At 38.3% G+C, this 26,464-nt stretch overlaps 1 protein-coding gene across 3 annotated transcripts; it reads right to left on the bottom strand.

The window, feature by feature from the left end:
* Positions 1–488: 488 nt before the first annotated feature.
* Positions 489–26,464, bottom strand: tnxba (tenascin XBa). 3 transcript variants are annotated; one of them, XM_084088316.1, is made up of 16 exons: positions 26,445–26,464; positions 17,539–17,613; positions 14,032–16,287; positions 13,654–13,857; positions 10,615–11,658; positions 9,719–9,841; positions 9,445–9,588; positions 4,533–4,652; positions 4,300–4,455; positions 3,249–3,370; positions 3,031–3,163; positions 2,794–2,945; positions 1,817–1,913; positions 1,456–1,617; positions 1,203–1,366; positions 489–1,041 (listed from the first exon to the last, which is right to left on the bottom strand). In XM_084088316.1, exons 3-16 carry the CDS (start codon positions 16,196–16,198, stop codon positions 925–927), a joined length of 4,905 nt encoding a protein of 1,634 aa, XP_083944442.1. In that variant the 5' UTR covers positions 16,199–16,287; positions 17,539–17,613; positions 26,445–26,464; the 3' UTR covers positions 489–924. The 3 variants fall into 3 exon arrangements, with proteins under 3 accessions (XP_083944442.1, XP_083944443.1, XP_083944441.1); XM_084088317.1 differs by lacking the exon at positions 26,445–26,464 and having other exon boundaries at positions 17,539–17,664; XM_084088315.1 differs by lacking the exons at positions 17,539–17,613; positions 26,445–26,464 and having other exon boundaries at positions 14,032–16,446.

Raw genomic sequence — 26,464 nt, forward strand, 5'->3', positions numbered from 1 at the left:
GTATAGTGTCAGGTATGGCGGAATCAAGTCTATAGCCAAACCACAATCTAAGCCTTCAGCCCTCACAGGAATTACTGTTTAACCAGTCTGCTTCAACGGGCAGTTTAGCAGAACTGAACAGACATTTGGAAAAGGATATTTGGAAAAGGATTTGCCTGTAAAGAAAAGTTATGCTGTAATAATTCACTGATGGGTCCATGTGCACTAATGCATAGAATCATTATATAGATATGAACAAAGCCTTCTACTTGACACATGCAAATACTGCCATAAAGTTATTTGGCTTTGATTCTGCATTAATATATGTATAATTTATTATATTATATTATATTATATTATATTATATTATATTATATTATATTATATTATATTATATTATATTATATTTATTATATTATATGCAGATTTAGTAAGTATAATAAAATAAAAAAAACATGTAAAGAAATATTAAGAATAATATACAAAAACTAAATTTTTTGAATCCAGGACTCGTTAGCACTTTGTTTTTATTTATTTTGTCTACATATGTTGAACATAAAAAGTAAAACAAATTCATAGAGAGGAATTCTAAACCAGTCATGTGAAAAGATTAAAAAAAAGAAAAGAAAATAGTACCAATAGAGCAAGACAGTGCAGTTATTCCAGTAGCGGAAATGTTAACATCAATGATGGGTCACTATTAACACAAATAGATCAACACATGCACACTGTAAGTCTACATAACATTTTGAAAAACTTAATATTAACTTACAAAAGTTTTTGTGATTGGCTGGAGGTTGTGATATGTTCTTTGCAAAGCTGCCATCAGATTTCTTTACAGTTTTTGTTTTGTGTGTATATTGGTAAATATACAATACTGAAGTAGCAGTGTGTAGAAGTTTATACAGTGTATTTGCGCTATGTGCAGCTCTTCACTCTGCAGTTTTAACCCTGGGTTGTTGGGGTTGTTGGGATCGTTTGACTGAAATAGGAGGGTCGAAGCTTCATCTCAGTAAATGGGAGGGACGCATCTTTGCCCTTCCAGTCTATCCACACCACACCCTAAGAGAAAAGAGGAAAAGACTCAGAAATCTGCACTAGTGAGAGACAATTTGAGACTCAAGCCCAATTGGTATCCCTATAATGGCTTTAATTTGGTCCTCTTAACATTACTTAAAACCTAAGATTAATAAATACAGAAACACTATTTGCTGATGTACTACCTTGTTGTCGGTGTAGGAGGCATAGAGACCATTAAGGTTTGCCTTGTAACAGTTTTTATACCACCAGCCTCCCATGTAGGCCTTAGCGCAATGGATACTCAGGGTGTTTGGGTCTTTGTCTTTCGTGGAGAACGGACGGCCGTTGTGATATTTCATGGAATCACCTGGAAAAAGAAAGAATATAGCTATACAGAATATAGTCTTACAAAAACATTTTTATTTTATTTTTACAAAGCATGATCTTTTCTCTTACCAGCAGTACCAGAGTATCCAGACAGCTCGATTGCATAGTGATTAGCCTCTGAGTTAACGTTGAAGTTGGCATAATGAGCAAAGGCTGTGTCATTTCCTGAACGCAGGTCAATTCGCAAGCTCATTGGAGCAAGACTGGTGAGAGTGTAAAGGATGTCATTTCCTATGGAGAGTTGGGGCAAAATGGAAATAATATTTACAAAAAAATACAAGTGCTAATAAAAAAATAAAAAAACAACAACAACAACAAACTATTTGATATTCTAAACTGATTTTCTTTAGGTGGAAACCTCATGTATCGTTTAAATTGAAAATAATTTTTTGTTTCTGAAAAATAATACAAGCACTGTGGAAAATCTCACCCAGCCAGAATTCCCCACTCAGGAGACCAAAGCCTTTGCTGTAATCTCTCCAGCTCCTGAAGAAATCAGTAGATCCATCCATTCTCCTCTGGAATACCTGCATTTGCAAAACAACAAAGTCTTATTCAAGTAATCACTTTAATCTTTATGTAGAGAGTTTTAATATTAATAATATTAATGATTTAAAAGGCAACTATTTAAAGAGAGTATATGACCATGTTTCTTAACACACTAGTTTACTCTAAAAAGTGCACTTTTTAATTACTTTTGTATTTAAAGTTTCAAAGTACATTTTTAATCTTTACGTTTTAATAATATTTTTATGCGTTTAAAGAAGTACACATGCAAAGTACTTAATTAAAATTTTAACTGTAGTGTGTTATTCAATACTACTTTTATTACAGTACCTATTTTAAATGCACTAAATTGTAATATAATATATTTAAAATGTATTTAAATGCATGACACAAGTTTCAATAGAAGTAGACTTAGTTTACAATAAATACTTGAGTACAGAAGTAATTATGAAATTACATGTACAAATAAAAAAGGCACTCTTAACTCAACTAATTGCATCTAATATAAATTGAAACTATAATTAATTTTCAATTAATTGCAATTATCATGCAATTAAGTGTAAAAACATTACATTCAGTTCACACTTACGTTTCTTTTAAAGTACATTGTAGAGAGATCAGTATTCAGGGAATCATAATTATTACCTATTACTTACCTATTAGTTATTGTTCCATAATAAGTACTCTTTTGAAAAAAGTGTGATAAAGTGTTTTTTTCAAAGGGTATAAGAGCATATAATTTCACATAATTGTTTTGTTCATGAAATCAGGCAAGTCACGATTGACACTACAGAGGTTCAAGGCTGTGACTTAAACCAAATCTATTAGCTGTTTTAAAAAGGTTTCATGGGGAAAGCTGTAAGTGTATTAGAGGTCTCAATCCAGGCTTTTGTTTCTTACTGTCCAGCCTCCTCCATCAGTCTCCATGTCACAGTAGACCCAGACTGGCTCTCCATCCTTCCCTTCAAGGTAGATCTCAGCCTTTCCTGACTCCTTCATCCCGTTGATCTGTACCTCAGAGCATTCTTTGGGGTATGGGTGCGGGAGCATAGCTACAGGGGAAGAAGTAACAAAATCAAATCTCTTAAAGATAGAACGCAACGAGGGGTGAAAGTTAAGAAACAGATCATTACGCACCGGTGGTAAACTCAGCAGAGACAAAACTGATGTACTGTCCATCTCTTTCTCCCTCTATTTTCACAGTATAGTTTGAGGAGGCTGCCAGTCCAGACAGCTCATAGTGCGTCACAGATGGATTTAAAATGAGCTCCTGTTCATAAGCAAGGGTCAGAGAAAATTGTTGAAAGGCTGCTAAATTTGACTGAGAGGTGCTATTGAGTGATTGGTATATTCACCTGGACTTCCTCGTTCAGCTGGTATGTGAGCCTATAACTTTTGAAAGCCACACGGGGAGCCCTCCATGAAATCACAGCTGAGTGAAAGGTCACCACAGGAGTCACTACCTGAAGCTTCACTCCTGGAAATCATACAGACATGTACAAATTTACATTTATTTGTATAGCGCTTTTCACAATGCATATTGTTTCAAAACAGCTTTACAGAAAATGCATGCTGTGACGGTATAATGAGTAAAACTAAGGATTTCAGGCGAATTTACAGATTTTTACGATTTATCAGAATTGGCTGATACTGGATTTTTAATTGAGCATTTTATTTTTATTTATTTTAACATTTAGATGCATTAAAGTTCCCTTGTGAAAAAGTAGTGTGCTTAATAGTATTGAATGTGGATTTGTAGTGTACTTCAAATCTCAAAAGTATACTTTCAAAAAGCAGTACTTGCAGATAATACAGTAAAGAGATACAAAAGAGCACACTTTTGTGACTACGTTTCTTAACACACTTAAGAATTGCACTTTGTAATAATGTAAAATAAAAAGTTTTACTTAATTTTCAGTTCATCACTTGATTTTTCCACACCAACTGTGACTGTATAATGAGTAAAACTAGGGATATCATTCGAAATTACAGATTTTTGTATTTTACAGAAATTGGCTGATATTGGATATTTAATTGTGCATGCTATTTTATTTTTGATAAATTAAACGAACTATAGATGACAGCAAAGGTAACCTTTAAAAGCACTAATACTTACATATATACTTGCACTAATAACACGGTTAAATATAATATTTAGAAAATATCAAAATAAATATCCAATTTTTATACTGTACATTATATCATTGTGATGCCTAAATTTTCATTGTAGCATTTAAAACAATGAATTTGAATGTTTTAATCTTTAAAAATGTATTTAGACAATATGGTATTAAATATATTTAGTGATTATCAGTCATGAAAATCTGAATATGTTACTTCAATATTTCTTTTGTGCCATGTGGTTTACTTGAGGGTGAGTAAATGTAATCGTGACAGTTTACGCACCACTTCCTGTTGTTAAGGTTGTGGAGACTGGGCTACTCTGGAGGCGGTTGACTTGACTTGTGATTTTCACCATGTACAAAGAAGATCTATGGAGTCCTCTGAGCTGATGCTCCACAGTACTGCCAGATAATGTCACTGTAATAGTCACATTAGGAGCTAGAAAGCAAAACAACTTGAGTAAGTCATGATGGTTAGTGGAGAACCAGCCATTTAATAGGTTTGACTGCACTTACATTTTGTAGTTCCATAACTGAGGATATAGCTGTCCACTTTAGCTTGGGACGGTTTCCATACTAGCAGAGCTTTAGTGTCTGTGATGTTCATCACTTTTAGTTCAGTAGGAGAGTCTGGCACTGGGATTTAGAGAAATGTGAAAGTCATCAATGACTGCAAAATCAAATAGAGATGAGAAGATTGTTCTTGAATCGATAATTTTATCAAGAGGATTAATCCTGATATTAGAAACTTGATCCTTTAAACTTTTTACAATTCATTTAGCATGAAAATGTATGTGTATCATAAGAAAAATGTGTTAGTAATAGTTGTGTAGGAACTATTCACACTTCTGCCTATCAAATGACAAGCATTTTTCATATTTAGTATAGAGCATAAGTTGGGCGGCTTTAACTTTGGACACTACCTGCCCACGTTCGGGCCATTTTCTGAATTCATTCTTCACCCTTTTTCCATCACATAACAACTTGGAGAAGCATTATTTAAAATAAACAATTAAGAAAATGTTCAAAACGTGGAAATAAAGTGCCTGAAGGTTAAAGAACAGTGGGAATAAAGTACCCAACGGGTAGGGTTTGGAGTAGGTGTATGGGTGGGATTTAGGGATAGGGACAAGTTATATCCCTGTAAGGTAGCATACATTTATGGTTTTAATAAATATAATAATTTACACAGAATATGTTGTTATTATGCATATTGTTCCCTTTTGAAAAGGAACTCGCAATGGGTCGAATGACGCTGTGGGGAACACCTCAGGCGTGACAGGTGTCTGAAACTGCTATCGAATCACGGCAATCCTATTGACATGCGACAGCCCACGATGTCGTCATCGTGCGACCCGGAAGTATAAAAGGGGCGCCTTGCAAACATGACATTCACCTTTTTCGTCTTCAGGGATTGTTCTGTTTGTAAACGCTGAGGGATTACAGTAAGAGAAATTTACAATGAAACGCATGGGGAAGGCTGATTGTTTTCAGAAGTGTGCTGACCCGTGCTCAAGATAATTGACACCGGGTGACACACATGAAACTGCATTTTCTGTCTGGGTAAAGAGCATGCACAGACGCACATTTCTCTACAGACCTTTTGTTCCCTGTGTAGAGTTATGGGGTCATGTTATTGTACATTAAGGTAAGGTAAAGTAAACTTGGATATTAGGGCCCTGAAGTTCCCCTGTTAGGTGGCTAGAACGATATAAAGAAGCACCAATTAAATGGGCGTCTTTTGTGAGTATGTGATGGCTTCCTTTTTGTGTATTCACGGGGTGTGCCACCACTTATTCTAGTTGTAAGGAACTATGTTAATAGCTTAGGCTTCCTCTCATGATGAGAGCTTTTTGAGGCCGCCGCTCATTCACTTAAATGGAATGTTAGCGGAGCGCTAAGTGGCAGAACGTCATTCTAGAAAGAATGGAATTGTTTTATGCTGCCGCTTGTTTTATTTCTGACACATCTAACACATCTGTGTTAGCCCTTGGGATATTAGCCACCTCGGGGTAGAGTAGTTTGTCTCCTCCCAAAAAAAAGAAAGAAGAGATTTTGGAGTGTAGACTGACGCTGGAGCTTCAGATAGATCTTATGTCCAGCCCACGGGGCCATCTGACATTGTTTGGTCCTGAGTACATCGCTCCCCTGAGCTCTGTTTAGATTTTCATACAGGCTGAGCGTTTTTTGCAGCCCTCATATGAGACATCTCTGTCTTGAGGCTGTGGCTCCTCTGAGCCCTCAAGCAGATCTATGCTTACAGGCTGGCCCTCACCAGGGCGTTCTGCTAAAGCATTTCTGGTTTGCCTGAGCCTGGTTTGCCTACAAGGTGGACCATGTGCTCCCCTCACTGAGGGTCACCATGAGTACATGGACTCCTGAGTCTGGTCAGACGGTCGTAGGCCTCTCAAGAGGCTTCCCAGTTAGATCAGCCTTTAGGCCTTCTCAGGCCTCCTCAGTGCTTTGAAACACAAGCGCTGGGTAGATCTGTGGCTTAACTATTCACCAAGGCCTGCCCCATTCTCTGCATTCGGGGGTGAGAAAAGTAATGCAGGTTGGAGTAGTATCAGCTACTCAGCTACAAGTCCCTAGCAGTGTGAAAATGGCTGACAGCACTGAATTGCTTCAGGCCTAGTAGGCCTCTTTAATCCTCTAAGTGAGTCTCGAGTGACGGGTATACAAACAGAAGTCTTGATGGTCAGGCTCTGACCTCAGCAGACCTTCCTGACCCTGAGCCCCATCATGGGGTGCTCGACTGTTATTTCACTGGCCAATCAGACAATTGGCCTCAGTGGGCCTCTTTGGAGGCGAGCCCCGATTATGATCAGCCAAATAGGTTTGACCACTGCAGGCCCGGATTGGCTAATCGGGAGCACCGGGAGAATTCCCGGTGGGCCGGTCTGTTTTATTGGCCAGGAGGGCCGGTGTTGTCATGGCACTGGGTTGAATGCTTTCCTTATAGGCTCCAGTCATAGCGCAGCCCCACTATTTTTTTTATTATTATTTTATCGCAGCCCTTAAAAATAAAATAAAGTCACTTTGTTAGAGATGTGCGAACAAAAAATAAGAGATACAAAACATGGATAATAGCCTATAGGCGCAAAGGCGGCGCTGAAAAGGCCAGAATAAAAAAATATCTCTAGAAACTCAAGCGGCCAAATAGCCTACGAGTCAGGGCCGTACCGACCATTGAGGTCTCCGAGGTCCGGACCTCGGTAATTTTTCCTGAGTGTATAATAAACTTGTGCACAAAAAAACAAACAAAAGCACATCGACAGATCTTCTTCTGTCTGTTCTCCAAAATATAATCAAATGTATATTTCTGCAAGCATGTTTAAACTGGTTAACTGTGTCTACGGCAGGCAAAGGCATTCATTTTCAAGTCGAGTTCGCACGCCACTGCGCAACAATACACACAAACTACCATGGGATGGCGGGTGTTCATAAACTGTGAACAATGGTAGCTTATTTAATGTATAAATTAATGTATATGTCCAAAAAACAGGTAATGTCATACTTTCTAGTAGTGCTATCATGGCGTAATAATCTGTTTGGTTGTAAAATGTAATCTTCCTGTTACGACTCCGAGTCGAGTGTGAATTGAAATAGCTTCAGACGATTCAGTGCGTGCAGGGAACTGAACAGATCATTCAAACTGATTCGCGAACCGATTTAGACAGTTCGCCAACTTGTTTGATGAAGTCTTTGAACAGAATCGACTCAAAAGAGTGATTCATTTGTGAATTGAGCATCGCTCAAGCCCAGAAAAAAGATACATCGCGCTTGGAATAAACTACGTATTTAACAACACATATTGCATTAAAATAAAGTAACGAGAGGAACGTCGCCCAACGTAACGAAGTAAAAGTACAGTTTTTTCATTAGAAATTTACTCGAGTTAAAGTAAAAGTACCCACATTCAAATCTACTCTTAAAAGTACAATTTTTCCAAAAAAATACTCAAGTAAATATAACGAAGTAAATGTACTTCGTTACTACCCACCTCTGGTCAGGCAGTTGGCCTTGTGGGGCGGCAGTGTCTCAGTGGTTCATGTAGGTTGTCTACAAACCGGAAGGTTGGTGATTCAATCCCCGGTTCCACCTGACCAAGTTTTGAGGTGTCCATGACCAAGACACCTAACCCCAGCTGCTCCCGATGAGCTGGATGGCGACTTGCATGGCTGACACCGCCGTCGATGTATAAATGAGTGAATGAATGGGTGAATGTGAGGCAATATGTAAAGCGCTTTGGTGGCCATGGGTCTGTTGAAAGCGCTATATAAATGCAGTCCATTTACCATTTTATCACGCCACCATGTAGCTCAGTCCCCAACTTCTCTGGTTCGTGGCAGTTAGTTTCTTACATAAGAAGACTTAATTTTAGGAGGCCGGCTTTAACAGGCCGCTCCGAGACTGAGCCCCAGGACTGGCTGACCTCAGCAGGCCACCCTGGGACTAACACCCGGATTCAGGGTTCATAGCAACCAGTTGTTTAGCTTGCTATCTGGTAGTAGGCCTCTTCAGGCCTCCCTGAAGGTGAATTTCCACTGACTAGCTATCAGGTAGTAGGCGCCTCCCTGAGGGCTAAGTCCCAAGGACAGGCAACTGGACAGCTAGCCTGACTAGCTATCAGGTAGTAGGCCTCACCAAGCCTACCGGAAGACAAGCTTCCATATTTGGTGGTTACCAGGTAGTAGGCCTCACCAGGCCTCCCTGAAGACAAAGTTTTTGAAGTTTTGGGTTCGGGCAGCTAGTGGCCGCTTGCTATCAATTTAGCTGGCCTTAGCAGGCAGCTTCTGAAGGCGAGCTTGCGCCTCAAGTATTCATTATCTGCTACTGGTTCCCTCCTGGAACCTCTTTTTATCCTGCCTACAGCCTGGTTTGCCTACAAGGCGGACCATGTGCTCCCCTCACTGAGGGTCACCATGAGTACGCGGACTCCTGAGTCTGGTCAGATGGTCGTAGGCCTCTCAAGAGGCCTCCCAGTTAGATCAGCCTTTAGGCCTTCTCAGGCCTCCTCAGTGCTTTGAAACACAAGCGCTGGGTAGATCTGTGGATCGAGCAGAGAAACTCCCCTCGCTGGCAAGGTTTGTAAGCGCCATGCTGAGTCCCCTGGATACCCCGTCTCTGAGATCCGGGCCGAGTGGTTCACTGTCAGCTTCGCAGTCTCTCGGGTTGGATGTCTTACCTAAAGGCAAGTGTCCAGAGGCGGTTTTCTGTGAAGTGTATAGCTTGGGCAACAAAAAAAAAATAATCCCTGCCTTTATTTATTTCTTACCTAGACTCTTTGATTTTAAATCACTAAAATCCAGTGTGTTGGTTTTTGGTATCGGATCAAAAGGAAAATACTGTAAGAGGTATTGTTTAACCATAACTTCAAGTAAAAAACAAAAAACAAACAAAAAAAACAAGTAAGCCTTGTGCTCACCTGTAGTGATGGAGGCTGTGATTGGCTCGCTCTTGAGTGTCTCCAGGACTGAGCTCACAGTAATATCATAAGTGGAGCCAGCAGAGAGCTTAGACAGGAGAACATGGGACAGTTGAGAGTCAACAGACATGGAGCCACTCTCGCCTGCAGCATAAAAGGGTAAAGCATTGTAAAATCACATCTCAGACTCAGTTTATTGTGGCACATCAGCAATGGTGCACACACTTAATAGTTGAAGCAGAAAAGCAGGATAACTCAAAAACGTTTTCAGTACCAGTCACAGTGTTGGTGTACGTGACTTTAAATTCTGCTACTATGCTTTTAGGTTTTCCCCAGGAGACTGAAACAGAAGTCTCTGTTATATTGCTGAACATCAGGTCAGTGGGTGGCTCAGGGCCTGGAAAAAAAAGATGGTAAGGGGGTGAAATGTCATTTAGAAGTTGAACAATGCAGTCAGAAAACAAACAAACAGTCGAATAGCCTTGTGGGCAGCGCGCCAACATATAACGTTGTTGCGCTTCGGGCGACCCGAGTTCGAATCCCAGCTCGTGGACCTTTCCCGATCCCATCCCCCTTCTCTCTCCCACCTTGCTTCATGTCCACTCTATACTATCCTATCACAATAAAAAGTCAAAAATCACCAAAAATAAATCTTTAAAAAAACAAACAAACCCCCCCCCCCCCCCCCCCCAAAACCCCCAAACAAACAAAATAAAAAGCTGCCAAGTTGTTGCAGTTCAAACTGAAGGTAATGACATTCAACATTTCAGCACAAATGTATATTTTAGAGTTCTACATTTATATTCATATTTATATTCTTACATAAATATGCCATATTATCCAAGTAATCAAATGGTGAATTCAATCTTAAAATAACTGCATGGTGAACTTCACCATTCAACAATACAGTACACATCATTAATTTTAGCACTGGAAATTGACAGGCAAAGAAAATCTAAGGCTGTTTTGTGCTCCTGATGTTACTGAACTTATGCCTGTTATTTATGACAAAAATAGTATAAATGGGTCATGCCAATGTCAATATTTAAAATGCACAAAGTACTGTATCCCATGTATTCATGGAAATGCTACCAGCACACCGCAGAAGGGTAAATGCTCTTCACTGGTGTTTATTGCAGTGAACCAAAGCAGGAAATATGGGAAACCTACCAGTTGATAAAGTAAGACGATGAATTTTGGATCGTAGACCAAGACCAGAGCCAAACAAGGAAACAGAGTACCGCATTTGAGGTTGAAGGCCTTTGAAATGATATGACCGTGCTGTACCAGCGATAACTTGTGAGAACTTTTTCACAGTCCTTTCTTCAAGTTTGTTACCGTGGACTTTAGTTGAAGTTCTGTTTGAACTGGGCCTTTGGACATCTGTTACATTTTCAGCTGCTGCTCCATCCTGAATTTTCTCTGAATCTTCATTTCCTGCTTTGATTTCCCTTCTTGTTACAGTGAAGTTCTTGAATGTGTCTTTAGGAGTTTCCCAAGACAAAATGAACCCAGTAGAGGTGATATTATGAACCTCCACTGATCCAATGACTGATAATCTGCTGCTAGTTCTGTTAAAATGCTTCATATGAGTTTTGGATTCAATACTTGTCCCATTTATATGCTTACCAGGATTCCTCTCTGCTTGGAGAATTGTTGTTACATTGCCATGGAATAGCTTCTTGTCTTTTTTAGTAAATGTAACATTAGTCTTGCTTTCCAGCCCTTGATCACCTGCAGTTCTCGTAGAAACTTTTGTCCTGGATGTAGTTACATTAGATGATTCTTTGGTGCCTTTGGTGTTCTCTAGAACTTTGGAGGTTTTATCAACCTTCTGGATAACATTAACATTCTGATAGACAGGTTCATCTTTAAGATTATTTTTCTTGTCCGTTTGGGATTTCTTGTCTAAATCCAGTTTTATGACTTTTGCTTTGCCCTTTTTTGCTTGCTCATGACGTCTTCTACCTTCATGCTTTAGCAGAACTTGGCCAATAGTCTTAATAATCTTGTCACTTTTTGTGGTATTGGACTGGACTTTACCTGTGGACAATGTTGGCTTAGCTGTAGTGTCTTTCTTTGGGTCCTTTGTATCTGTCTTTTTCACAAATATGGTCTTGTCTGGCTTTGTTTTCACAGATTTTGCGTCTGGCTCGACAGTGGATATCTTCATAGTCACAGTTTCAACAGTTACTGGGATCTTTTTGTCAACACCTAGGAAAAGCAAAAGTCACTCAGAGTGAGACTAGATACATTCTTAAATATCTCATCCCAAAATGAAAATTCTATAATCATATTGAAGGGTTACAAATTTAAGAATCTATTTCAAATATGCTTCTGTACATAACATCATGGTAAAGAATCTTTTAAGGTTAAGATCTCAGCAAAGTTGCAATTTCTGTTCTCTCCTTATTGTCAGACTGATGGGATTAGCACACGAATGATTCACTGAGAATCTCACCTTTTGTTCTGCAAATGGCTTTCAGACCCAAATGGCTCTTGGAGCCTTATGCTGATTGAATTAGGATGGGCCAGACCCTCAGTCTAGGGTGTTACTTTAACCTGTATACTTAATTTGCATGCTTTGTTCAGAATCTCCACCTCTATGTAATCCCTCCCCCTTGGAATGTATATAACTACAATGCATACTGTATTAGAGTTAGATCATGTTGGAAGTACTACAGCAACGTACAGCGGAGTTCTCAATAAAGAATAACTTCCGTTGAACGCGATCCCAACTGTCTCCTGGTCTCTGCTTCGATGAAAGAAAACTTTACAACATATTTCACCCTCATGAGGCATTTTTTTTCTTATGTGAAACACAAAATGAAATGGGCATCATGTTTGTGCTCCACATAATGAAAATGGATTGGGAGCTTTAACATTATAAAAGGCACCATTTAAAATGATAAAAGTAGTTCTGTCACAACAAGTGTTTGGCATTACCCTGGAAATCCAGAGTTCTTGCGAGAGCACAATTTGAATTTGCTCAGCGAGTTTACTCTGGCGTCGAGTAATGTTGCTCATTAAATATGTAAACTTTGTATTTCATCTTACATACAGATGTCCATCTTTTCCTTGCATTACAGGGTGTCCACCAAAGTGTTTTTAAGCCAGCTGGAAACAAAAGGTGCTCTGCTGAAAACGCCTTGCTGTGGGCACTTGAGAGTTTTGGCAGAGCAGCGGCTTTTTCAGTTGAGACGCGCTTGCTATGATACAGAATATCAGCGGAAGTGTAACTAGTATCTCATTTCAGAGAAAGTTTGTTTCTGTATTGTTTGTAGATAAAAATGTTGATAAAGTATTTGCTCTGGCTCTTGTTTTAAATGATTTTGTTCCGTTATTATGCTTATTATTGTCATTTGTTGACGTTGTACAAGCAGAATTTGAGTTAGTCGGTGTGGTATCTTTCCTGCCCCACCTTCACTGTGATTGGATGTCTGGGTAAGAAGTGACAGTGATGAGCCAGTTTTACCCAAAGTTGAACATTCTTTAAATCTCGGCAACCAGTAAAAAATGTTGAGCGCTCAGCGCCTCATTACGCTCTTGGCATTTAAAAAAAAAAAGTGGCGGTCCAATTGAAACCAATTGGAAAAATATGCTAGCGGGGAAAAAAACGCTTTGGTGGACACGCGCCCCAAGACTTTAAAAGTATGAGTATAGTGTATAGGTCATATGGACTACTTTATAATACTTTTCTGCTACTTTTTGTAATTTTTGGAGTTTGAAAGCCCCTGGTTGGTGGCTGTAATAATCACACAATGTATAGGAATATCAACAAGAACAGTTAATCACAATTCTCGGGAAACATAGGAAATATAGCAACAAAACTCAAATGAGACCGAACCCAAAGGAAACTAAGGACTTAAATAGACAGGGTAAGATAATTAACAAAGGTGCCTAACTAATCAGAAACCATAGAAACAAACAAGCAAAGGGAAAACAGGCAAATAGGAACAGAACACATCCAAACTAAAACACAATCAAACTAAACATATCTGTGACATTGGTCACCATTCACTTTCATTGTATGGAAAGCAGCATAAACAGTCTGCTAAATGTTTCCTTTTATGTTCTACGGATTAAAGAAAGACATACAACACTGGAATAACATGAGTGTGAATGATGACCGAATTAAATTTTTGTAGTGAATTATTCCATTAAACATTGAAGTTTAAAATGTGGTTGACTCTCATATGCTTTACTTACCCTTACTGCAGTCTAGGCCTGTAAAACCAGTCTGACACATGCACTTTCCCTTCACACACTTCCCTTTTTTGTTGCAGTTAGAGGGGCATGTTTTTCCACTGCAGTCAGGGCCACTGAAGCTCTGGAAACATACACACTTTCCTCCTTCACACTTGCCCTGGCCACTACAGTTTTTAGGGCACTGCTCTCCTGAGCACTGGACACCTGAAGATAGATGGTACAGTATGTGACTTAAAACCAGTTCATCAAGTTTCAATTCACAACAATTACTCTACACATTTTTTTTCTGCCAGAGCCATTAAAATACCATAGTAATGGTTAACAATTTTTTTTTTAAATTTTTTTTTAGGATTTTTGTTAGTACATCATTTTACTTACACATTTTTTTAATCACTGACATCTCTTTCTCTAGAAACTCAACTCTGTCCCTCAGTGCGGCCATCTGTGTCTCACATCCTCCTGTGCAGGCTCCTTGTATCAGGTTGATGTGATGAGTCATAACCAGAGGAGATCCTGGATTCAAACTTAGCTCTGTTTCTCGTACTTTGGTAATGTTCCCTGCATCTATGTGAGACTCATGTTGAACGCAACCCTCAGTGATGACTACTTTAACTGGTGAACTCTCTGCAGGCTTGTCTTTAGTGGGATTATGGACACTATCCACTACAGGTGTGGCAGTGAATACATCAGTCTGATTGACCTTGCTAATTTTTGAAGAAGTAGACTGAGTTTGTTTTTGTGTTGGCTTTGATGAATTAACATTGATAGTTTGGGACATTGACAGAGTCTGATTGATTTTTGAGGAAGTAGAATCAGTCTGATTTTGTAATGTAGTTAGCTTGGGAACATTATGACTAATAGTTTGGGTCTTAGACTTTAAAGTGGAATCTTTCTTTTTGTTAAGTGTGCCTTGAAGAGAAGGGCCAGGTTTCTGGACATCTACAGCAGACTTTGGTGTGGATGAAAGAGTTTCATTTTTGCTACTAAGTTTTGAGGAAGCAGGAAGAGTTTGGTTTTTCAATTTGGTGAATACTGGCTTTGAAGGATTAACACTGATAGTGTGGCTTACTGACTTGGTAGTAGTATTTTTCTTCTCGCCAAATGTAGCTGGAAGAGAAGACACAGGTTTCTGAACAACATCTACAGCAGGCATTGAAGAGGATGGAAGAGTCTGATCAATGCTACTGTTTTTTGCAGAAGTAGATTGAATTTGGTTTTTCATTTTGGTCTTTAGTAATGTAGTTACTGGTTTCTGAGCATTAAGATTAATAGTGTTGATGATTGACTTAGTAGTGACATTTTTCTTCTCACTAATTGGGTTTTGTACACTTTGCACAGGTTTCTGGACGGTGACCACATCATGCTTGGAAGAGGATGAGAGAGTCTGATTCATTCTACTAGTTGTTGAGGAAGTAGATTTAGTTTGGTCTTTCATTTTGGTCTTTAATAATGTAGTCACTGGTTTCTGAACATTAAGTTTTATAGTGTTGACTGTTGACTTTACACTTTGCACAGGTTTCTGGATGGTGTCCACATCAGGCTTTTTAAAGGATGGGAGAGTCTGATTCACTTTAGTAGATGTTGAGGATATTTTGGTGTTTAATAACGTAGTCACAACTTTAATAGTTTGGGCCGTTGACTTCACAGTAGAATTTTGCTTCTCACTAAGTGGATCCTGAAGAGAAGGTACATGTTTCTGTGCAATGTCTTGAGGCTGACCGACGTTGCTAATTTTTGAGGAAGTAGATTGAGTCTGATTTTTCGTTTTGGTGTTTAATACTATAGTCACCGTCTTTGACACATTAACCTTAATAGTTTGATCTGTTGACTTCAAAGTAGAATTTTTCTTCTTGCTAAGTGAGCTTTCATCCACAACAATCTTAGCAGTGGATGGAGGAGACTGATTGATGCTGCTAAATGAGGAAGTAGGATGAGTCTGGTTTTTCATTTTAGTCTTCAATGCTGTAGTCATTAGCTTTGGAACATTAAGACCACTGGTGTGGGCTCTTGACTTGGCAGTAGAATTTTTCTTCTCATTAAGTTTCCCTGGGAGAGCAGGCCCAGGTTTCTGGACACCATCAACAGCAGGCTTTGTAGTGGATGGGAGAGTGTGACTGATGCTGCTAGTTTTTGAGGAAGCAGATTGAGTTTGGCTTTTCATTTTGGAGTTTGATAATGTGGTTACTGGTTTCTGGACATTAAGATTAATAGTGTTTACTCTTGTTTTAGTAGAATCATTTTTATTCTCACTAAGTGTGTCTTGAAGAGAAGGCACAGGTTTCTGGAGACCATCCACGACAGGCTTCGGGGTGGACATAAGAGTCTGATTGGCGCTACTACTTTTTGAAGAAGCAGCATGAGCTTTGGTGGTTGATGTAGTTACTAGCTTTGGAACATTATGGCTAATAGTGTGGCCCATTAATTTGGTAGTGTCATTTTTTTTCTCATTATGTGTGCCTTGAAGAGAAGACACAGGACTTAGGACGAGGAGAAAAACTATTGTGATTAACATGTTATGCTGAAATAAGTTGGCATTGACTTTCATACAAATTAGGACTAATAATATAAAACCTAAATCAGAATTGCAAGTTTTTATATGTATTTTTTGTACTTGGGATATGACAGATCTGTTCCCTGAAAAAGAGAAAAGGTTTCCTTTAGTTTGCCTTGGCATGACGTTTCATGTTTAGTCACACATTCATTCATTTACTGCTCAAATTTGTGTAAATATAAAATACATGTCTTTCAAATATATTTTAGGCTTAGATGAGCTGGGCTCGCTGAGCTGAAGACTGCATTTTTGGAAAAAGCCCCCAAAACCCTATCAGCGGAGGGACTGTACTGCAGCAACAGAGCCGCACTGTCTTCTTCTCACAGGGACTGTATGTCTTTGACTAAACTACAGTACATAATGTTAGCCAACTGAAAACTGACAGTTTTAAAAAAAATATTCCAATCTTATTTAAGTGCTCACCACAGAGGCATCCCAAAAAAATCTTAGCCACATAAAGGCTTCTGTTCAGACTGGCCTTTTTGACGTTTTTGAAATTGAAAACTGATAATATATATATATATATATATATATATATATATATATATATATATATATATATATATATATATATATATATATATATATATATATATACATATATATATATATTTAAATAATTATAATAATAAATAATAATAATAATACAAAACACTACCATTCAAAGGTTTGGGATTTTTTTTGTAAGTTTTTGAAAGTAGTGTCTTAAGTTCACAAAGGCTGCAATTCTTTGATCAAAAATATGGTAAAAACAGCAATATTGTGATATATTATTACAATTTAAAATAACTGTTGTCTATTTTTTTTTTTTTTTTTTTTATGTAATTTGTTCCTCTGATGGCAAAGCTGAATTTACAGCATTATTACTCTAGACTTCAGTGTGACATAATCCTTCATAAATCAATATATTCTGATTTGCTGCTCAAGAAATAAGTCTTATTATTATCAATGTTTGGGACATTTTGGGAAACTGTGATACATTTTTCTTTGATGAATAGAAAGTTCAAAAGAACTGGATTTATTTTAAATACAATTCTTTTAGAACATTATAGATGTTTTTACTGTCACTTTTGGTTGATTTTTTGCTTCCTTGCTGAATAAAATGTACATCATAAATAATGCATAAATATTGATATTTTTATTATTTCATTCTTATCGAATCACCTGCAGTTTTATGTAATCTTAAACTGACCATTATTTTTGCAATACAAAATATTCAGCCCACTTATAATAACAGTAATTCTTACTGCCATTAATTAATTATGGCAATGGATACAATAATTATAGTAATAATATTATTTTAGTACAATAATGTGTAATGAAATTTGTCTTACCTGTGTTTGGAGCTGCTTCTGTTCTGATCTGTGTTGTATTAGGCTCCTTCCATCAGCTTTGAGAACCTCCTGTGACTGATTGAGAATAAGAGACAGTGAACAGGAGCTCCACTAGCCAAGAGGACCTGGGTCAATCAAATCTCTTCATACTTAAAGTTTTTTCCATACTCCGCCTCCTTGCCAATTTACATTGAGCATTTTCCCTGCTCCTGAATGTTTCTGTGAGTGTTTGCAAAACTATCTCTGTTGACATAAAATTCTTTGAACAGTTAACCAGACTTACTGAGTTCATCAATCTAAGCAGTTCACTTCCTGTGTTACTTCTATTGATCTGCTATTGCTCTACATGACGTGAATGCTGTCCTCCAGAATTGTTTTAACAAACATTCATATTTTTATTTTTTTATTGTTTCAACCTGTATTAAAGGGACAGTTCACCCAAACATTCTGCTATTATCTTCAAGGTTGTAATAATTGTACAAATCAAACTATAATTTTTAAAATAGCAACATTTACACTTTACACTTACTAATGTAAACCCACTGTTATTAACACAAATGTACCATTCCATTTCATTTTCATCCATCCATCCATCAACTAGCATGTTTTCGATCTGAAATATTCTAACAATGCTATAATATGCACTAGCAACTTCACAGTAACATTCTAGCAACCATCCAGAAACCCTAGCAACTGCATAACAACACCCTAACAAACACTCCAAGTCCCCAAGCAACCACATAGTGACACCCTATCAGCCACCTAGAATAGCCTCGAAACCGCATCATCCCAGCATCCACCTTGAGTACCCAAGCAACCACACAGCAACACCCACCAACAACCCAGAGTACTCTAGCAACTGCATAGAAACAGCATAGAAACCTACCTGAGCACCCTAGAAACCGCATAGTAACACCCTAGCAACCACCCTGATACTCTAGCAATCACATCGTAAACCCATGCAACCACCCTGAGTACCACCCTAACCCTACCAACCGCATAGCAACACCCTAACAACTAGCATGAGTACCCTAGCAACTGTATACAAACACCCTAGCAACCACTGCAAGTACCATAGCAACCACCCTGAGTACCCTAGCAAAAGCATAGCAACACCCTAGCAACAACCCAGAATACATATCATTATGTATCATATATATATAAATTACAGAAACGTCTGTCTGTCTGTATGTCTGTGTGTCTGTATGTCTGTGTGTCTGTCTGTTATTCACATATCTCTCGAACCGTTAGTCCGATGGATTTCAAACTTGACAGGTGTCTTGCTACAGGCACAAGTAAGTGCAGTGCCAAGTTTGACGTTGTTTGGATTAGAAATGCTAAAGATATCGTTAAATATATAATTTTTAGAAGGTTGTTGTTTAAAAATAAACATTCTGACATTATGGGTTGTATCTGTCAAAGAAGCCCCAAGAAGGTTGTGGTTTAAAAATAAACATTCTGATAAGCTACAGTTTACTTCTGAATATTATATTTTATTCGCGATTTTATTCACGGCCATCATTTGTAGTAACCTATTCACAAACTGTTGGCTCAAGCGTAGCATTTTTTGTAGTTCACTGTGTAGCCTGCTCCCTGAAATCTGTAAGTCACCTGCGCCGTTTACTTCTGTATATTATATCTATCTATAAATTACGTCTTTCTGTCTGTCTGTGTGTGTGTGTGTGTGTTATTCGCATATCTCTCGAACCGTTAGTCCGATGGATTTCAAACTTGACAGGTGTCTGGCTACGGGCATGAGTAAGTGCAGTGCCAAGTTTGATGTTGTTTGGATTAGAAATGCAAAAAATATCGGTAAACATATATCGATAAAAGAAGCACACACTGACTTTTGCCACTCTAGCCGCTGGCCACTCCCCCTCTCACACTGCACACTGAGTGAGCACAGCCCAGGACCAGAAAAGCAAAAAAAAAAGAAAGCAGCGGAGCTTAAGTAGCGTTTTCTCAGAGTTCCCTGAATCCCTGAATCGTGTAGTTCAAATTTCCACATTTATTGTATGTCATTATGTCATTATGTCAGTATCAGTATTTGCTTTCTACCATGCACAAATAAAAATGTCACTGAACTTTTGCTGTGTAATTGTAACAATGAGCACTCAAACACACCAAACCAACAATTACTAAAAACACACACAAAAACTGATTTTGCATGGGCACTTTGCACTGCTCCCTGAATCGACGTGCTTATTCATTTGTGGATGTTAACTGAATCTGTAAATCAGCTATGCTGTTTACTTCTGAATATTATATTTCATTCTGGTGCACTTAACGTTATCGCTACTGTGTAATAGTAGCCTATGCTATTCACCAACTAAACATATCCTATTCAATGCGTTCACAGTCTCTTTCACGGGCACCAAACCAACAATTACTAAAAACACACACAAAAACTGATTTTGCACAGGCATTTTGCACTAGTATATATATATATATATATATATATATATAGTACTGTGCAAAAGTCTCAGGCATGTTAATCCCCCCCCCCCAAAAAAAAGGTTTTAAGTCAGTTATTTATATCTTTTGCTGTAGTGTGTCAGTAGGAAATATCAGTTTACATTTCCAAACATTATTTTTGCCATTAATTGTAATAATCCAGTGAGATTTCTGTATGCACAAGGAATCTGACAACAGCCGGTATGATCTGATCTCACCATCATCGAGTCCGTCTGTGATTACATGAAGAAACAGAAAAAACTGAGACAGACTAAATCCAGAAGAACTGCGGGAACATCTCCAAGATGCTTGAAGAAACCTTAACATGCCTAAGACTTTTGCACAGTACTGTATATATATATATATATATATATATATATATATATATATATATATATATATATATATATATATATATATATATATATATATATAAACTATTTCACACATTTACAATTATTTCAAGCTTTCAGGCTAGACTTTCTCAGGCCAACACCTGATGAAAGTTTCAGTGTGAAGGTCCTCTACTGGAACACAGAGAGTGTCTGTCATGTCAGCTGATGGGACTTGATGGGTGGCCTCTGCGCACTAGCGCCCCCTCTTGTATGATATTTATATCATGATAAAGCAGGCCCACATCAGTGGAACCACGGTTCGGTTGCTGACCTGACCTTACCCTCCTAGTCAAAGCAGTGCCAAGCCTTGAGCTGTGTGCACACCTAACAAAACAACCATGTACTGACAAACACTTCTGGGAATTTATGAGTCAAAAATTACATTAGACGTTATGCCCCCGGTTTCACAGACAAGGCTTAAGCTAGTCCTTGACTAAAATGTTTGATCTGTTTTAACTGAAAGCAACATGCAGTGAAATTTTTTAAAATTTGTCTAGATGTCTAGTTTTGTATCAAGATGCACACCACCAGTAATGTTTTTGTCTAATGCATGTTTATAAAATCTACTAAAATGTCCTAATTACTCTAAAGCCTAATCCTGACTTAATCTAAGCCCTGTGAAACTGGGCCATAGTGTATTGCTCATTTGTTTCTGTGGAAAGCTTTCTATTTACTACTATTTGAACAGAACACTTTAATACAGTTGTACAATGCAAAATCCCCAGTGTTAAATTAACACCTACAGTGTCAAATTTAACACCAGCAAAGTGTGTATATGTGTCCACACTACACAGTGTTACATTTACACTTTTGAAAGTGTTAATTTTTTAACACAAATTTTCTGTTAATTCAACACTGTATATTGTTAAAAGTTAGCACTATTCAACACTTAACATTGTTGTTTTTACACCACACTAGTGTTAGTGTTAAATTACAGTGTTATTGAGTAATACTTTTTATTTTACACCAACACAAGTGTAGTGTGAATACAACAACATTAAGTGTTAAAATACTGTTCAGCAATAACACTATAGGGTGTTAATACCAATAGGCTACCTCTAGAGCTGCTTCCAATCCTACTAAAGACAAATGACAGAAAATGTCACAAAAACACTTTATTAAGGTACACCACATTTAGTATTTGAAACAATAAACATTCACCTTTCACATTTAAACATTTAAGACTTGTTCAAACTTTTGCAGTTAATTGCACTCCGCAACAAAACTACAATAGATTGTAACAAAACTAAATATATACATTACTCATGGAGTACATTTGAACACTTAAGTGTTCAAATGTATTCCGTGAGTAATGTGCATATTTCATACTTTCAGAAGTGTTATTTTAACTCCAAAATGGAGGGAGTCATTTATACATTTCAGGAGTGTTAAATTTGACTCAAATTGAGTTTATATTTATGAGATGTGTTTTTTGACAAAAGGAATCTTTTCAGAAATAAAAGCAAAGCATTTAACCTATTGATATTTGCATTTGCTTGTAATTTATAGATGATCTTTTGCTGTTTATGGGAATGGCTTCATATTAACAGACTAAATATGCTAAATGTATAATCTAAATGCACACTAATTATTTAATAAATAAATAAATCAGTATTGTACACAAATAATGTAGATGCTTTGCTTATTAACAGATATTTACATGCAGATATTTAATTAAGTCTGTAATTCTTTATATACAAAACTGTTACCAGAGAAAATATATTTATGATGATATATAATAAATAATATCATGAACATTATAATAAATAATAAAGTATAAACATCCAGTCATTGCATAATAAAAATAAATTAAAAAAGAGTTATATCGCTGTTTTGGAACACGGTAACTGGTCTCTTGCTGGTATAAGTGGGTCCATGCCTGGTTGACATCTTAAGCTGGTTGTCACGGTTAGTCTGTTTCTGTTGGTTTTTGATTTGGTTTGTTACTGTTTCCTGTTCTGTTTCCTTGTTTGCTTTTGTTGCCATAGTAGCAGGTATTGGCTGCAAAAAAACCCTGATTGGAGCATCCCTGTTTGCTACACCTGTTTCTCATTTCCTTGATTGGTTTGAATTTGTCCCGATTTTCAGTTGTTCTTGGTCTGATCTGGGGCCCGTTCTTCATACGTCGCTAACTCAGTTAGCTGGATTTGATTGTTGACGATTTGGCATGATCTTGGATTGTTTGGTTCTTCGAAGCTCATCCTGGACTTGCTGTCATAGCAACAGGTCCGTAAGCTTAAACCTGCTCGGGAGCAGGCTTATTTCATGTAAACAAGATTAGATCCCGCCTTTATAAGCGGAGCTGATACGGGAAGTCCAGCGCAGCGCGATATAGTGCACTTTCTGAGATATATATTTTTTCTCGTGACTCGTGATATTGTCTTTTTTTTTTTTTTTTTTTTAGGCTATCATAATTTTTTATGAAGATCATGCAATCATGACCATGCCAATTACAGTATATGTCACTCAGGCTTCACTAATGTGATTGGTACCATAGACTCATGGGCGGAGTTTGGGGGGGGCTAGGGGGGGCACTGCCCCCCCAGACCAGAGCCAATTAATGCCTGTCTTGTGCTTTGAAAAAAAAAAAATATACAGAATTCATATTTTCTCATTTTATTTGTCCTATCTTATATTTTTGTGTATATAATGAATAAGTAGAATGAATTATTTTTAATTACTATATTGAAAAAGAAGCTCATTTTGGCGGACTTCAAAGTATCGCGGTAAGTTACGTGAGTGGACTCTCTTCTCGTTCTGTTCCCGCTTTAGTCTACAAGCTAAATAAACAAAATGGACATTCGTCGTTTTTTTAATAAACCCACTAGTAAAAGTGTGGAGTTTTCTAACTCTGACACTTCAACCATCAATTCCACTGCTGTTACTGACACAGCAACCGAGGCCGCATCTGATAACAACAAAGCCGGCCTGGGATCCAGCAGCACCGCCACCGTGTCAGCGGAGTCACACGCGCAACCTGCCGCATCTGGATCTGGATACGCTGACCTCGGGGAGAAAGCTATTGGGCCGAAACAGCCCATACTTTCTTCTTTCCCTAAGCGCCTAATTGGAAATGTTAATCGTGCGTTCTCTACATTTTACTATCACAAGTTCCCATGGATGGAGTACTCAATTTCACTGGATTCGGTTTTTTGTTTTTGCTGTCGCCACTTTTCTTCAAATATTGCAAGATCAGACGCAGACGAACTATTTACAAAAGTGGGAGCTCGGAACTGGAAAAAACTGTCAGAGAAGCTGACAAAACACGCTTCGTCACAGGTACATTCAAATAGCATGAAGATGTGGGAGAGTTATAAACAGGCTGGTGCATCGGGATCTGTGGCAGCACAGCTGTCACACAGCCATCAAAGCACAGTAGAAAAAAACAGAGAGTACCTGTACAAATCCGTTAACATTATAAAACTGCTTGCTAAATTAGGCCTCCCTTTCCGCGGACATCGTGAAGATGCTGATGCAGAAGCAAGGGGGAATTATTTAAGCATATGTAATTTGTTTTCAAAATACGACCCTGATTTTGAATCCATGCAGTCCAAATATTTTAACTGCACAAGCCGAGACTTTCAGAATGAAATTATTGCATTGTGTGCAGAGCTTGTTCGTGAAGAAATTTCTAAGAAAGTACACGAGACTGGTTTTATTGCTGTCATTGCTGATGAAGCAAAGTCCTCAAAGACTGAGCAACTTTCTGTTTGCATTAGATACACGGAGGGACTTCAGATCAAGGAGCGATTTATTTGCTTTGTTGACTGTTCAAATTCTCGCGATGCTGCAGGGATTGTTTCTGGCATTAAAGAAGGATTGCAGTCGTGTGGGCTGAAGGACATTCCCATAATTGCTCAGGCATACGACGGAGCCTCTGTAATGTCGGGGCATTTGAGTGGAGTTCAGCAACGGATCAGAGAGGAATTCCCCTTTGCTGTGTATGTGCATTGTATGGCACATAAACTAAATCTCGTACTCGTTGAATCGTGTACAGTGAACAGAGACATTAAAACGTGTCTAAATGTCATTGACAAATTATACTCCTTGTTTGCAGAGCCAAGCAACCATTGCAGATTTCTCATGATGCAGAAAACACTAGCTCTTAAACCAAAAGAGCTAGTTCAGCAAAGTGACACACGATGGGCGTGCAAATATAGGTGTGTTTCTGCTGTCAAATCACAATATGCTGCCATCACTCGCTGTTTGAAAGAGATGGAAGAAGAGGGAGAAAAGTGGTCTGTGGATGCAAGTGGGTTGTATAACCACATGACAAGTCTTCGCTTCATTACGTCCTTAATTGTTCTCGAGGAAGTTCTCAGAGTTGTACATGTAACACACAAACGTCTGCAAAGTGCAAGTACAACCATGGCGGATGCGGCCTCAGCAGTCAATAGTCTGATAACGCATCTCCAGCGCTGCAGAGAGGAGAGTTCATGGGAGGCAATGTGGATGCAGGTGAAAACGTTTTGTGAGGATGTCGCTGGTTTTTGTGCAGAGAGTGCCCCCCAAACTGCAGGAAAACGAAAAAGAACTTCACGACAACCTCCCGGACTTTCACAGTACATAGTACCAACCACACTTGGACAGCGTGATGAAAATGAGACGCAATGGGGATCGGAATCACAGACATTTAAATGTCATTTGTATTTCCCTGTTTTAGACACTATGCTGGCTGAATTGGACAGGCGATTTTCAACTGAAGCAACGGCCCTGAGTGTGGCATGTGATGCTGTATTAAATTGTGACAAGAACGGCATCGGTCCTTTTCTAAGCATGTATGCGAGCTTTAAGATTCACCCTCAGCTTGTGACAGCGGAAATGGATCTTGTAAAATGTGCAATCGCATCGCCGATCACCCTTAAAAAACTTCAAGATGAAGTACGGAAGGATAGATATCCAAACTTTTACCGTCTGCTGCAGCTTGCACTCACACTGCCAGTTGGCTCTGCCACGTCAGAAAGAAGTTTCTCAGTTATGAGAAGAATCAGAAACTGGCTCCGATCTGCAATGGCTCAGGACAGATTCTCGAATCTTTCCCTACTGCATATAGAGAACGACTTGACTGCAAATTTATCAGAAGAGAAGATAGTGGACATCTATGCAACTCGGAAAAAGAGGCGGCTTCTTCTGCATTAGGTAAGATGTTTTTAATGCTTTTCTTTGTATCGCAGTCCTTGTTCATTGTAAATGTATTTTAAATGTAGATGGTATGATATATGAAATATGGTAACCCATAAAAAAATCTGAGCTCGTGGTCTGCTGGTAGGTGCCCCCCCACGCACAAAAGTGAAACTCCGCCTATGCATAGACTATACTATAGGCTAGACCATAGACTGCCATCAAGGCCTCAATGAAGGGGATTATGTGAACAGAAAGGGGGTTCACAATGTAAATGTGCAGCCCAGTTACTAATGTGATTATTAATATTCCAGATTAGTAATATTATATCAAATAAAAAAGGCAGTTGACTAAAATCTTCCATATCACAAATGTGAAAGCAAAATGGCCAGGATATGTGCATGACTTAAGAATTTCCAGAGATTCACATTTATGCACATTATTTGAAAGTGGTAAGGAAAGTTCCACAATTAAATATTAAGCTCACTGTATTACATACACTTATGCTGATCCTAACAGAACTGCATTTTTTCATAGGTGATTATGACATGTTCCTGCCTGCAGACAGGTGTTTTATGACCCCATTCCCTGACCCAAACCAGTTACAATGCAACTCTAGCCAGGACAAGGGCACACAATGAAATGAATATATGGACTTGGCTAACTGAAGGGAAGATTTCAGTGTCTGAAAAGTCTGAGGGGTTGCAGACCTGACAGGGCCTGTGACATCGTTGCATGTGCCATATTACACAACATTGCCAAAAAAAAAAAAAAACACTTTTCATAATGTTTAATAAAAGACAAATATAGTTCCTTGAGTTTTATTTCAATTGTTCTTTGTAAAGAAAAGCCAGTGGTCAAGTGCCTGCAACAAGAGATATTAGACGCATGCCTCATGCAACAAATAAAAGGAAAAGTTGTCTATACACTGCCCACCTGTAGGCTTATATCTCCTC

Source organism: Abramis brama (assembly GCF_963993115.1).
Source record: "Abramis brama genome assembly, chromosome: 17".
NCBI lineage: Eukaryota > Metazoa > Chordata > Actinopteri > Cypriniformes > Leuciscidae > Abramis > Abramis brama.

Bases quoted from the DNA above. Each gene is read 5' to 3' on its own strand.
- tnxba (XM_084088315.1), bottom strand. From the start codon at position 16,327: ATGCCAAGGCAAACTAAAGGAAACCTTTTCTCTTTTTCAGGGAACAGA. The intron at 13,858-14,031 runs GTAAGTAAAATG...ATCTATCTTCAG, and splicing joins GTCAGTGATTAAAAAAATGT to GTGTCCAGTGCTCAGGAGAG. The intron at 11,659-13,653 runs GTAAGTAAAGCA...TGCTTTTCCTAG, and splicing joins AGGCCTAGACTGCAGTAAGG to GTGTTGACAAAAAGATCCCA.